The sequence below is a fragment of the Lytechinus pictus genome, chromosome 1, assembly GCF_037042905.1.
Source record: "Lytechinus pictus isolate F3 Inbred chromosome 1, Lp3.0, whole genome shotgun sequence".
NCBI classification, from domain to species: Eukaryota; Metazoa; Echinodermata; class Echinoidea; order Temnopleuroida; family Toxopneustidae; genus Lytechinus; species Lytechinus pictus.
In genome coordinates this window covers 4,710,987-4,725,295 of record NC_087245.1, presented here as the reverse complement: position 1 = coordinate 4,725,295, position 14,309 = coordinate 4,710,987, and the positions used below count along the sequence as shown (strand labels likewise).

General features: G+C 33.9%; 1 protein-coding gene across 1 annotated transcript; it reads left to right on the top strand.

Annotated features, from left to right (window-relative positions):
* Nucleotides 1-272: 272 nt before the first annotated feature.
* On the top strand, nt 273-5,942 carry LOC129283568 (uncharacterized). The gene is made up of 6 exons (XM_064109103.1): nt 273-415; nt 1,619-1,702; nt 2,918-3,001; nt 3,252-3,398; nt 3,980-4,033; nt 4,565-5,942. The coding sequence occupies exons 1-6, from the start codon at nt 314-316 to the stop codon at nt 4,748-4,750; spliced, it is 657 nt and encodes a 218-aa protein (XP_063965173.1). The 5' UTR covers nt 273-313; the 3' UTR covers nt 4,751-5,942.
* Nucleotides 5,943-14,309: the final 8,367 nt, after the last annotated feature.

The window sequence follows — 14,309 nt, the reverse complement described above, 5'->3', positions numbered from 1 at the left end:
TGGGGTAGGCTCTGAACAAAAATAGTGTCAAATAAGCTCCCTAAATAAAATTTAAAAAACCATAGGCCTAGTATTCAGAGTATATGTATGCAATTTGCACCAACCGAGGGACCAACTATTGATGGAAAATGTGTATTTGTGGTGCCCTAGTGGCCCGTCCTTCATCCTTGTTCAGGGTGCTTTTTACAGGACAATTCTTGCAGATGACCACTCTTCATTGGAATTGGGGGAAGTGACCCCCCCCCCCCCCCCCCCCCCACCACCACCACCACACACACGTCCATAGCGGTCCATAGACCAAATTGTAAACGAAATGTCGGTGACTTGGGAAATATTACGTTATGCTAGATTTCTGGCGTTAGAAGATTCAAAAGCCAGCGTGACATCAGTTTCAAGGAATGAACAGAAATGGAAGGTAAATTCATTATTAAATATACCGGTAGACGAGATACTTTATTTTGGAGACCGCTGTCGACTCAACTCAAGCCAGCAGCCACACCTGTGTCTGATGCTAAGCAAGACGACCGGCTCGAGCCGATCGTCAGCGCTGCAATGCTGGCTGCCCGCTGGCCCTGGCCTGGCATTGGGCAGAAAGACAGACAGACAAGCGCGGGGATTGAGCAAGTGGAGGTTGTAAATTATGCAAATAAAACAATATTAAAGATGGAAAAGAACCCAAGTGCAGTTCCTTTTTGCAAGGAGTTGGTTTTGAAACACTTTTCATTCGAAATTAGTGATAGACGGAAGCAGTGGCATGCCCGGCGTGGGCCGAACACTGTGTAGCTATAATGCTGATGATAAGTTCACATCTTATGATGATATTGATAAGGATGAATAGGTCATGTAGGTTCACAAATGTAAGTCCAATGCATTGTCGATACGTAAATTGTTACCTTGGAATTGTTACAATCTAGTCCAAACTTATGTTTGCATTTTTATTTGTTTAACAAAGACAAGCCTCCCCTAACAAAGTCAAGACTGAAAGTGAAAGCTTCAGTCTCTGTTTTGTTCCACTGGATGAGTACATCTTACTTTATCCATCATCATGGATCGAAGCCATTCTTCCAGTTCCACTAAGTCTGCATTATTACATTTTTTCCAAAATATAAAGGTCTATGAATGATTGAAGTTTTGAAAACAATCATAAAACAGTAATTAACATCACCTTCGATTTGGTGCAATCTTGTAACAAAATGAGGATCAAGTAAAATTAACCTTGATTTTACTAAAGGAAATATATGAAGCCTATAGGGTATTGGTCCCTCACAGTGTGTGCAAAAATGTACATTTTGTTTGTGCTACATGCGACTAAATGTACATTTTTCAATTCTTAAATGAGAAGAAAGAGATCAGTAATTTGTTTTTGTACCACAAATCCAATTTACGACACAGACTGAAGTATTTGGTGCAGAAGACTACTTTCAAGAGTTAATTCTTCTTAATACTATATAAACTTGCATTAACTAACAAAATGTTTAGCCTTTTTCATGTTCTTATCAACATTACAGTGCAAATAAATTACCGGTAGGTATTTACAGGGTTCTTGGCCATCCAGATTTTGATGGAAGTCTCCTGCCATGATCCTCTATTACATGTAAATTATCTGTCTCTTTTGCAGTACGTAGCTCCAGGTCCCAAAGAAGGCTTAAAACTATGTATCAGCATAGACCATTTACTTCTCACAAATGATGATGTGATCTTAGTAAGTAGAAACTTTGTAACCCTATCTGACAAATATTCTTTTTAAAGGTAACGAGAAAAGGGAGACCAATTTTCTTTTTCAATTGATTAATGCCAATCCATCCAATTACCAACTCGTCTGCTATCAATTGGTCTGCCATCAGTTCATCCACTGTCTTCAGGGTCTAATTGCCATTTCATCCACTCACTATCTTGTCTAATAAACAGTTGGTCAAATAACCATGTAGTCTTTATACCATTTTGTGTAATTGGACTTGGGCATAATTAATGAAAAAAGCATGTGTATTAGACCAACTGGTTATGAGACGAAGTGGTCAAAGTTGAACTGGTGATAAGACAAAGTGATTATTGGACCAAATGGCTTTTAGATGAAATGTTGATGGACAGAATGGCATTAGACTAAATGAAGGTAGAGCATTTGATGAGTGGACAAGTTGGCAATAGACTTAATTGGCAATTTACCCCCAAAATGGAGCAACAGTCTCCCTTGTAATTCTATTCAATTTACTATTAAACATCTATAAATATATACTTGCACATCACACACAGAATAGTTCCCATAAATGCAAATACTTTTAGTGTGTCATAAACCTATTATTAACATCTCATTCTGTAAATATGGAGATATATGTATATATTGTAATTTTTGTTAGGGGTCTAGATCTATATCCTTGAAAATTCTACTCTATAATAATTGTATCACCTTTCTACTATTATTTCAATACTCTCAAATTCTTGTATTACCTAAATGCTCCACTTTTCCCACCTATTGATTATGCTTAACTTACCTTGAGCACCTAGCAAGGTGAATAAGAGTGCTATATAAATACCAGCATTATTGTTATTATTATCATTATTATTATTGTTATTATTATTGTACAATTTTCATTCTACTTTCTTTATGATTAAAGAAATAATATGATCTCAACATATTTTTACATTATAAATACTCATACGTTATGATTTCTACAGTATATGAATGAATCACTGTGGTATTCAATCTGCCTCAAAGTTGAACATAAAACAACAAATTTCATCTTGTTTGAAAGTTTAGAATTTGCTCAGAGAAATTTTTCAGAGTACTCATTAACCTGGAGGATAATAAAATGTTGAGATATTTAGTATTATATTTAGACTTTTAAAAGTAGTTTCTGTGGAATTATGATTTTAGTTTTTGAGATATTATATTACAATAGTTTATTTTGTTTCCATACAGGAGAATTACTTTCTACGTGATATGAGGAGTACAATGCGAGGATTTGTGAGAGGAGATAGTTTATTGTTTGTCATCAAAGTTAAGGTGAGAAGTTTTACCCATCCTGTTTTTAGATGAGTTTCAGTTCTTAAATTTGAATCCTACTGGAAAAAGTGTTAATAAATCCACTCTGTTTAATCATAAAGAAAGTAGAATAAAAAACACAAGTATTTACTTCTGTAAAATTTTGATAAATGGTCCTTTTGGGTAAATTCTTATTCACAAGTTAATTTCTTCAAAACTTTAAACAAGGTTAAGGATAATTACTCAAATGATCTATCTTTTACTGTAACAGAATGAAGCTAGAAAATTTAGAGTGCGCTTTGCCAGAAGACCTCACCCTAGTGCTGTGGCAACCTGTGAAGAGTGTGCAGCCAAACTCTCCTACTTTTTTCCTGTAAGACCATTTGAACCAGTGGAAAAACCAAAGTCTCCTGTCCCGGTAAGACACAATGATAAAAAATGATAACAAATGTATAGATTATCAAGTTTATAAATATTATTGGTAACAGTAAAAGTATAAATGAAAACACAGGCATTAAATCCAGAATTGGTTCATGGAATTATTTTAGTGCTGTTGAAGATGCATTGCAATTTTTTTTAATATTCAACAGCATATTCACTTTGAATTTTTTTCTCACTACATTGGATAATTCTCATATAAATTGCCTCCTTTTATGGGAGCTTCTTATTGTAGTTTTCTTATGAAAGGGGTTTTCATTACTGATGTCTACATCTTTCAATATCAACTTACTTTTCCGTTTGATATCTCTGAACATTACCTGGAATGAATAATTTCACCTTCCCTCTCCCTATTCCCCTCTCCCCCCTCTCTCTCTCTCTCTCTGCCTCTTTTATCTTTCTGTCCATCTATCGGTGTAAGTAGCCTACATATAATGTGTATATCATCCCCTTCTCTCTTTTTTCTCTCTCCCAAGCTCTTGCTCTTTTCTCTATATTTTCTTTTCTTTTCACCACTCTAGTTTAAAGTAAAATTTCTCTCTTGTATTGTTGCTTACCTAGATTCTCAAGAAAAATGTGTTGGAAGGTGAAGTATTGGCGCAGGATGTCTCTCAGGTACGGTACCATATCTTGGAATTTAATCTTGTTGGCAATTCTAGAAATCATTACAGATACAAAGAGATTGAATTAATTCAAAATGATTATATTATAGTATGAATAGTAGAATGGATGGAAATCTTGAAACGGTGTCCTCCAGTAAATGCCAAAATATGCGATACTTTTGGGGCTGAGGCCTAGCAGCTCAATAGACATTCCATAAGGGAAAATGCTATTAATACACATGAAGCCTATTGAAGGAAAATTTGTTATTTATTATTCTTTATTTTGCCAAAGAAAAGTATAATTGGTACCATACAACACAAGAATGAATATAATAGAGTATAGGTTATGCACCCACTGGACTGCTTGGTTCAAATAAAGTTAACTTAATAACTGTAGTCAATAAAGATTATTTTGTCCTGTCAAGCGGGTGCTTGAAGTATGAACAAATAAAATTTGGTGAATAATATATAGAAGAATAGCATGCTTAATATAGCTTTCACTCGAAACTTTATAAACACTGTGCTTAACCTTTATTTCATGAAGGTTTTGAAAGGTGAAAGGAATGATGTGGAGTTACCAATTGCTTACACTGCATCAGCAGCCAACATGGAATGCGGCAAAGATCTAGATAAACTCATTCGCATATTCATCCTCGAGAGTTCTTTTCCATCCTTAGTTGAAGCTGTAGAGAAACAACTGGACTCAATTGCTCGTGATGATGATGAGTAGAAATCTACTAATATCATAATCAATGACCTCTGACTTTTCTCAAATAAAAATTATATAATAATTATGTAACAATTGTGTAACCATTTACCATTTCTGAATCATATTGATATTATTATTATGTTAATGACACACATTTGATACCTCTCTTTAATTCATTTATTTTTCAATGTTATATTTTTATGTTGAATCACTTTAGGTTTATTAATATAATACTTGCAAATGTTTTATTTAAATTGAATAAATAAAATGTAATTGTCTGGCTTTGTAAGCGAATTGAGAGATTTTGGTTTATTGATTGATTGAGTTTATTCACTAGGAATAAGACAAGTATAAGACGAATTGTATCAAAATATATTAACAGGATAGCCAATGAAATTAAGTCAAAATGGTTTCTTTCCAATGGGGTCCTTGTGCACTTCTTTATTATTGTCATTATTATCATTATTAATAGTATATTAAGTATTATCAAGTTGGTAAGCTTCAAGTTTTTTCCACCATTTATAATCTTTTCTTTCATTTGACGAAGCTTCTTGGATAGAGGTAATATATATTACATGCATTTGTACAGGCTATATCTGATCGATGATCTAAGTTATCCCAAACATGGCATCTTGGCATCTAGATTACTGATTGTAGAACTTAGTGATCCTGCCAGAAGAATGTTAATTTGAGAATATAATGGTTTGACATCCTTGATCTTATAATATATTTAATGCTCTTTGGCTCTGATTAAAACATATTCTGTAAAGAATACAAAGCACAACACTATCCTCTTTATCACAGCGCTTAGAGACATCGTTCCGATGTATTAAGCGCTATATAAATGCGGATTATTATTATTATTATTATTATCAAAATCAATCCTGGATTATATAATATAAAAAAAACATATCTAAATTTTTTTGATAATAATGGACATGGTATTTTGTATAGGTTACATGATTGTTTCCTATTGTTGTTTTATGCCATCACTTACTAGAATCTGTATGGCTATCAACATGGAATAGGAAGATCTTAATAAAGTGCCAATTTTCTTCCCCTTTAGTTCAGATAGTTTAAATTTTAGTTAGTCTTTTAAAAGCTTTGGAAAATAAGCATGGAGTTTTTAAATCGTCAAATCCTCGTTTATAAAAATAAAGAAGGATGGGAACACAATTGACTATGATTGGAATAGAATAGGGAATATGATTTTTTTTTTTAATGATCCAGAGTCCTGAATGTTGTGGGCTTTTAATCGATATTACCTTATCTAGTCCCCATCTTTTCTTTTTTACCTCAGTTTTTCGAAAATCATTTTTGTTCTGTGTATTTTGTAAGACTTTGTTCCTGATGTTTTCTTTTGTACACTCTTTGATTTGCCAAATTATAGAATAGTAATCATATCTTCTGTCATGATCACACTGACTTATAATAATCACCTTTTCAATTATATGTATTAGTTATTTTCTATCTTTAATTTCATCTGTTTATTTATGCATATTTGTATCGATTGGATATAATATTATTTTCCGGGAAGGGGAAATATTAAGTGTTACAGATGTATTAATTCTGGTTCACTGAAAAAAAAATGCTACAAAAAAAAGGAATAGAGAAAGAGGGAGGGGGTATAGACCACAAAGTGAATGAGAGGACGGGAGAGGAGCACAAAACTTTAAAAAAGTGGGATTTGATGGCAAATGCCGAAGGGGGGAGCGAAAGATAGAGACAAGAGGGGGTAAGATAAAAGACACGGGTTCGAGGAATAAAGTTACATCAGTTAGTCATTAATGACAAAGACGTTGATATAAATGTCGCCATCTTTTGATTGCTTGTCTTCGAGTTTCGATATGATTATTTAGTTTCCCTTTTTTGGCGGGGGGGGGGGGTCAAAACAAAGGAGAAAATGAGTAGTTTCGATCGTAAGCACTGCCATAAAAATGGGACCACCCCCCCCAAAAAAAAAAAACAAAAAAAAAAAAAACAAGAAGAAAAGAAACGGAAGGAAAAGGGTCAAATATCGTTTTCTGAATTATGTCGAAATGTTTCACTTAATCAGAGGGGTATCAAAGATGTAAAAAAAATGAATTATCCTAAACGCAATTTCTGCTCCCCTCATTTATTTATTTGTTAATATATTTATTTTGCTCATTACATCATTGACCAAATGACCGTAGGTAGTGAGTCTGTGCTGGGTCGATACATAAAAGTTATTCAAGAAGCAAAAACAAAAACATTTTTTATGCCTCGTTCCCCCTGTCGTGCGATCCATCGCTAACGCGACGATTGGCCTTTCGTAACTAATCGCGAAAATTTGTCTACGATCAATACGATTGCCACGACTGATCTGATATACGATCTGATATGACCTGACACGATCACTACGATTACGCCACGATAAGAGCATATAGTTTTAATCGCGCGAATCGTGAAAGTGGGAACTAGGTATTACCATACTTTTGGCCTGTAGCATTTCACATTCTCTCAAGGGCACCTTACGACTGGTCCACGATCCGATTTCGGAACAAATCGCATTTTGCTCATTTTATGGAAATATGATTTTTTTTTTTTTTTGAGGCTCAAATCATCTGAAAGAAAACTATAAAATAAATATAACAATAATTGTGGATGATTGCAAGCCTTTATTTTTGGAGTACGATTGTATGACGTAATTACGACTAGATATTAAATTCGCTTTTATTCCAATAAGGATGATGGCATAGTCACAGATTTGAAAGTCACAGATTTGAACATAATATTCGTACGATGATTGAGAATTAACATTACACGGTAAGATATTCCATGTCTCAATAGTAGCATCAAATTCTACTAAGTTTTATTCCAAAATCGGGTCGCAGACAAATCGTAAATTAGTGTGCGATGGCCTCTAGTTTCTTTGACACTTGAATAACATGTATTTGCAGGTACGAATCCCCTGCCCCCACCCCTCCCCCCCCCCAAAAAAAAAAAACAGAGAAAAGGAAAAATGAAGGAATAAAAAGATTAATTGCATTTATTCTTTTTTCATTAAAAAATTCAACAAAAGTTACAATGTAAGGTAAAACACAAAAACATGATGATATAAATGAAAAAAGGGAAAGCAAAGCTTGTTATTATGGGTTCCCTGCAATAAATAGTTAATTAAAGTATATCTTTGATCAATGAAATTCAAAACGTAAATAAAAAGGTTTGTACAATGAAAAAGAATACTAATGATAACGAAAACTAAGATAAAAAGAAAGGAAAAGAGAATGAAAATAAGAATAAAAGGGGGCAATAAGAAGCCATGCCGAAACGACTTTGCACCCCCTTCCTCATGATAAAGAAAAAAATAGTGAAGGGGAAAATAACTTTATTATATATATATGGCATTGAAAGTAATGGAAATGGAGAAAGAAAAGAAGAGAACGGGAAGAAAGAAAGAATTAAGAGGACAATGAAAAGAAAAATTAGGTCGAAAGAGAGACAAAATTATGAATCTAGGAGCTTCCTACTATACCAAATAAATAGATCAAGAAGAGAAATGAAAAGACTGGCGGATCCTGATGAAGCCGGAGCGTGCTCGATAATCATTGGTATTTATATACTATTATATCATGGGCGAGGCAAAAAGGGTGGCGGGAGACGAGGACGTGAATTAAGAAGAAAGGGATAAAAATAGAAGAGGAAGACAAATAAAAGGAGGAAAGATAGTTAAGAAAATGAGAGGAATGGGAAGATCTGTAAATTGCAAACCATCAGATTACCATAGGCCTATATCAAAACGGCAATTATCCCCTGGAGCTCGCACTGCCCGTTTAAATGAGATGCATAAGGATTACATGGCGCTTGATTTTTTCTAGTCAATATAGAAATGAATATAGTAAAGATATCGAATCGCACGTTTAGAGCTATAGTTGTACACAGTAAACAAAAATTATACAACGCTGTTTACTATATGAACCGTACAGTAATTGTTTAATCAGTTTAAACAAGTGTTTAAATCTTAAGCAACAAAGTTTAATTTTCAATTTCTAATCTTCAATAGATTAAACATGATTGTTTAAACGGTTAAACAAATACTGTAAACAGTGTTGTATAAAATCTTAAACAGCGTTCTTACTGTGTATGATAATAATTATGCATAATGTTCATTATTTATATAAAAAAATGCATAAAAGGCCCCATTATCAGGTCTTTTAGCTCGGTCTTCGCTATTGATTTTTTTTATAATTAATATAATCCTGTTCATAAATTCGAACAAAAAGGTTTTTTTTCATATTCTTGCGTATATACGTTTATAATAACAAAAAGTTTCAGCTCGCTTTTAGCTTGCACTCCACGTCTGCATCATTTATGATGAGATATCGTTTTCATACTTGCAATAGGTCTAATATCCTTTCTGAGTACAAGTTTCAGCTCACGCTGATTATGAGCGCTTGTGGTATTTAACGAGACATTCATCCTGTATAAGATAATAAAATAGAGCTTTTAATGTTTTTTCAAAATATGTTTTGCTTTATTAATTTTCATGTTATCATTCGAAACATATCGAATTTAAGAAAATGTTACGACTACCCGAAAGAAAAAAGCTGTGAAAATCAAACATGTCAAATGCTATAAAAGTCCCAAATTGGGTTGTTTTATCATTACTGTGACAATCAGGTGATACATATTTTAATCTCAAGGTTTTGAGATTTCGTTCTCATTTCAGTATTTAGTTACTCTATTAAGAAAAATAAACCAATGCGGACATAACATAAAGATAGTAGTTTAGTTTTTAAAAACATGTTTGATAAATCTTTGTGTCTTGTTAATTGCTCTGCAATCTCTGGAAACCAAATTTCAGACTCTTAACAATAGCAGTACACCATTAATACTTATAATCAGATAATATTTCGATTCACTTTGACTTTCCAGGCTGAATGTCAAATCTTCTTGAAGCTTTACCAAAAGACTTAGGCCTATTATATATCAAGTGTGGCTATCAGTGGTAATGAATCTTGATAATAAAAAGCGATATGTTTACTCAACTGGTGGATTAAACGCTTTCTAAAATCTAATTAAAAAAGGCAAATATCGTGCGGCTTAAGAAGGGGGCTTATCATGCACAATGTTGAGATGTTCCTTCTGTTTTCAACCGCCTCCAAATAAGTAGCGCCGTACAGCGGTGGTCTCTGTTGGTATCCCCGACAATACGGCGAGGTATATCTTTGGTTTTCCGTCTTTGTTGAGCCGCTGCTATGCGAATAAATTTGTTTTAAGCGGGAAGCGCAAGCAGCAAATCCACTTCGCCAATATATAATGAAGACATTAATGAATTAAAAGGGGAAGAATTAGCAAACAATATATCAATGTAAATTTAATATACAATTTGTTTCATTCAATAGCATTGGGGTTTAGTTTTAGTCATGACATTCCTGTATAGGGTCCTAGTGATTTTTTTAAAGATATGCTACCGTTTCTTGATAGAAAACGAAAACCACTGTCAAAGGATATATCATAGGCCTATTTTGTGGCACCAATGATTATCATTTCTGTGGGACGCTTGAGGCATTGTGCCAAATTATATTATGTATCGTTGAACACTGATATTTCAAACAGTTTATATGCCGGTTTGTTGTATAACCCCCCCCCCCCCCCAAGAAAAAGAATAATAATAGTACAGTAGCATAGGGGGTATCCAAGACAAGGTTATTCTACTTGCCACTGCATTTATTTTTCTGATAATATTCACATAGAAATATAAGTATTATATAAAAACTAATGTTTAAGGGTGCGATTTACTATTAGTCGACTTCATGAAAGCAAGTCTCGGTGTGAGTAAGATAATAAAGATATTTCATCGGGTTCAACTTGTATGTAATTCATATACTGCTTCGGTTCAAACCGCAGTAATATTCGCCTTCATTCTGCACAATGGTCGGGAGAGATAATTATTATTCGTGTGCATGTTTACCCTTCCTCATGTTCATCTTTTTTTTTAAGGAATCTAGTGAAGAAAGCAAATGAAGTGCGATTTTCCTGGAGTGTATATACACAGTAAGGTCCGTGTTTTTTGCGCACGCATAAGATTTATATAATCACCATCATCATCATAAGAGGCCTATTATTAATAAGTGAGTATCAGATTGTAAATGATTTTAATAATTTAAGATGCTGACTTATTTATATTTTTCTTCTGATTAAAAATTGTAGTGTAAATATGCCTACATGAATACAAACACAGTTTTGTCATCATATTCCGATGTCAGCATCCAAAAGGGTTTTTTTTTTAATTAAAGAAAAGGAAGGAAAAAAAAAGCTTAAATGGCGGCGGGGAAATGTAAGATTAAAACTTAAAGAATAGTTATTTGTGTGCATGTTTGTGTTTGAATGGCTACCCGTGAATAAATCTGAGATTGGCGGTTCGTGTTATAGGTGTATATCTCTCTATCGTTCTTTTCATTGGTGGCACAAAGGGAACAAAAGTTTAGTGGAGAGTGGTTTGTTGAATCAAGGCGTTTGATGTGTAAATCTGGCGGTACTTTGAAGCTGACACCGGCCCACACGCCGTCTCCGTCTACTATTTTGCTCACACTAACCCTGTATTTTTAGAGCTACAATGTTTTCTCTTTTGATAACTCTCATTCTATTTTCATTTGGTTCTTAATCCAGTCGTCATAATACATCTTGTTTGAAAATGGGCCCAATCGCCGGAAATCGGTAGTGCGGAATGATGTTAGAGAGTTACCGGGAGACCGTCGGTCTAGTTTGTCATGTTAAGATTTTTGAAGCTCATGCAGGCTCAGCTACTTCACTCCACCAAGATGGTCACAACCATAAGCCAAAAATGTAAATCATTATATCAGAGGCACTGTTTAATTGGGCCTTTGTCTAAGTGTTTTAGTAAAACCGTGGCATAAGGATTGTGCACAGAATGGAATTTCAAATGTAATGATAAATGGCCCTGCTTCAAACAGTGATACCGACATTTTTGTTGATGGGTCCGCTTATCATGTACTACACGATGAGGGGAATTTAAAAGAAAACAACTTTTTGAACACTTACATAAAAAAAAAATCAGGATCAAATCAATTGTCTATATAATAATAATATATATTCATTGTTAATCTAGACTAACAGGGAACGGATCATTGCAGCCGATCCTTGAGCCTAAATACTTAAAGGGTGATGGGGCACAGAAAATTGGTCAATGCTCCACATTGAACATTCAACGAATAGAGCCCCCCCCCCTCCACAAAAATCATGTCTATGAGTCGGAACAAATAAAAATGTTCGCAAAATAACAAGATTTTTATTACTAAGCCCCTACACGGAAGCAAAATATATATGAATCCATTCCTTTCTTCGTTCGTTATCTTGGTTTAACTGGAGATACAATAGAAAACATTAAACTGTTTAAAAAAAAAACCCGAGCGTGAAACAAGAAAGAAAAGAAGTAAACAACGAAATGAAAGGATATATGTGTTATGGAAGGGGGTAAAGGGACAAGTGAACGTTCGGACCGCTAACCACACAAATCCATAATCGGCTTACGTTTTCTAAAGAGCGTGTGGGTTAATGATTAATGATGCCGCACAGTAGCGTTGTGTTCATTGCCCCGCCCTGATCCCATTGGTCAATATGAGCTCCCTTGTGATTGGTCAAAAGCTCAGTGGAAACTTTTGGTAAGACGGGGGTAGAGTTGGTGACGCATGCAAGACCTCCAAGTTGTTTCGTTTGATGAGCATAATGATGATGGTGATGATGATGATGATGATGATGATGATGATGATGAAGATGGTGATGATGATGATGATGATGATGATGGTGATGATGATGATGATAATAATGATGATGATAATAATGATGATGATAATAATGATGAAGATGCAGATGATGATGATAATGATGAAGATGATGATGATGGAAATAATAATAATGATGATGATGATGACGATGATAATGATAATGATGATGGTAATGATATCATCATCATTATAATCATTGGTATCAATGTTATTGTTTTTTTATAGTAATACATAAAAAAAAAACATATCATTTTCATTTCATAAAGGTGTAATGATATATCGCAAGAACTATTTCACATTCTGATTCTAAATAATTATTCTATCGTTACTAAAAACAATAACAAAAAAGGTATTTGATGGGATTACTATAGCTTTGGAAGCAATCATCATTATATAGGTGAATGTAGAAGAGCAGTGTGCCAGCATTTGGGGTGATCTGGGATCAGTGGTGTTAATAAGCCAAATGACGGGGCACAACATCGCGTCTGTGACAAGATTGCAGAGCGATCGAAGCGAGTGGGCAAAATTTTGGACCTTTCAAAAATAAAAATCAAATGGTATATGATACATGTAGATTGAAATTCAGAAAATGAAATCACCTCTAATAACCGTTGTTTCTTTTCCTTTGATATTCTTATCTCCTTTTCTTTTCTTGGTCATGGATTTTTTTATGGGGGGGGGGGTAATGGTCACATCTGTACCTCCGTGACCAGGACGCAAGTAGGGGTTAATTATAGGGAAAAATGTTGTAGACTTACATAATTTGGCGGGATAGTTTTATAATTTAACTGATTTTGTATTTCAAAATGATATATGAAATATGATTTTTTTTTTCTCATTATAATGTAGAATAAGTCTCAATTCTGTAAACATGTATAATTATTTTATTAGAATAGGGTAAACTATCATAATATACAAGGTCATATCTGAAATTGTATTGTGAAAATATGTGAAACTTTGAATTATCACACTTTTTTGTTTTGCACCTGGTTTTGAGTTAAACATTTACTTATTTGATTTCCCAATTTATTCAACTCAACAGCGCGAAGTGAAAAAAAATATACTCACTTCGACAGAGCTGCAGATATACAAGACTTGTATTTGTGGTAAACATAGACATTTAATGAATTTAAGATTCCAACAAAACAAAGGTTTTTGTTATTCGGATGTGTAACCCAATGAACCCCACTCCCATAGTCCTGATGAACATTGATAACATGTTACTAAAAATGACTGATGTGTAACCAGAATTGCTCAGTTAAACAGTTGAATCGTACTCTTACAGAACTGACATATCCCTCCCCACAAAAAAAAAAAAAGAAATTAAGAAGAAAACATGAAAGCAAGATGGAGTCAGTGAATACTCAGCAACTTTCAACATTCAGATCGTCGTTGTTATACTTGATATTTTCTAGTTGGTATAGCAACGGGATGACGCCCGTTCTTCCAATCTGTAACACGCTACCACTCGTTCCACTTTCTTCTTCACTCGTTTTTGTTTGTTTCCAGAGTTACACATCGGAAACGGGTTTTGTTAGCAAACGCCCTCATTAAAAACAACACCTATTCGTCGTCAACAATAAAAAAAAAAAATATGTTAAGATCTTTCTTCATGCACTATCACATCTCATGTATGATTCACAATGCCAAGCCATAAATTATATAGAAACACATTCTTGTATGAAGTGATTTAGGTTACCAAAATATCAAAAAGTTGACGAGATGATGTTTGCACATTTGAAAGTGAAACGAGAAAAGTTTAAGCTTTATTTTAATATTATTTAATATTTGCAAATAAAATTCGTTAATAT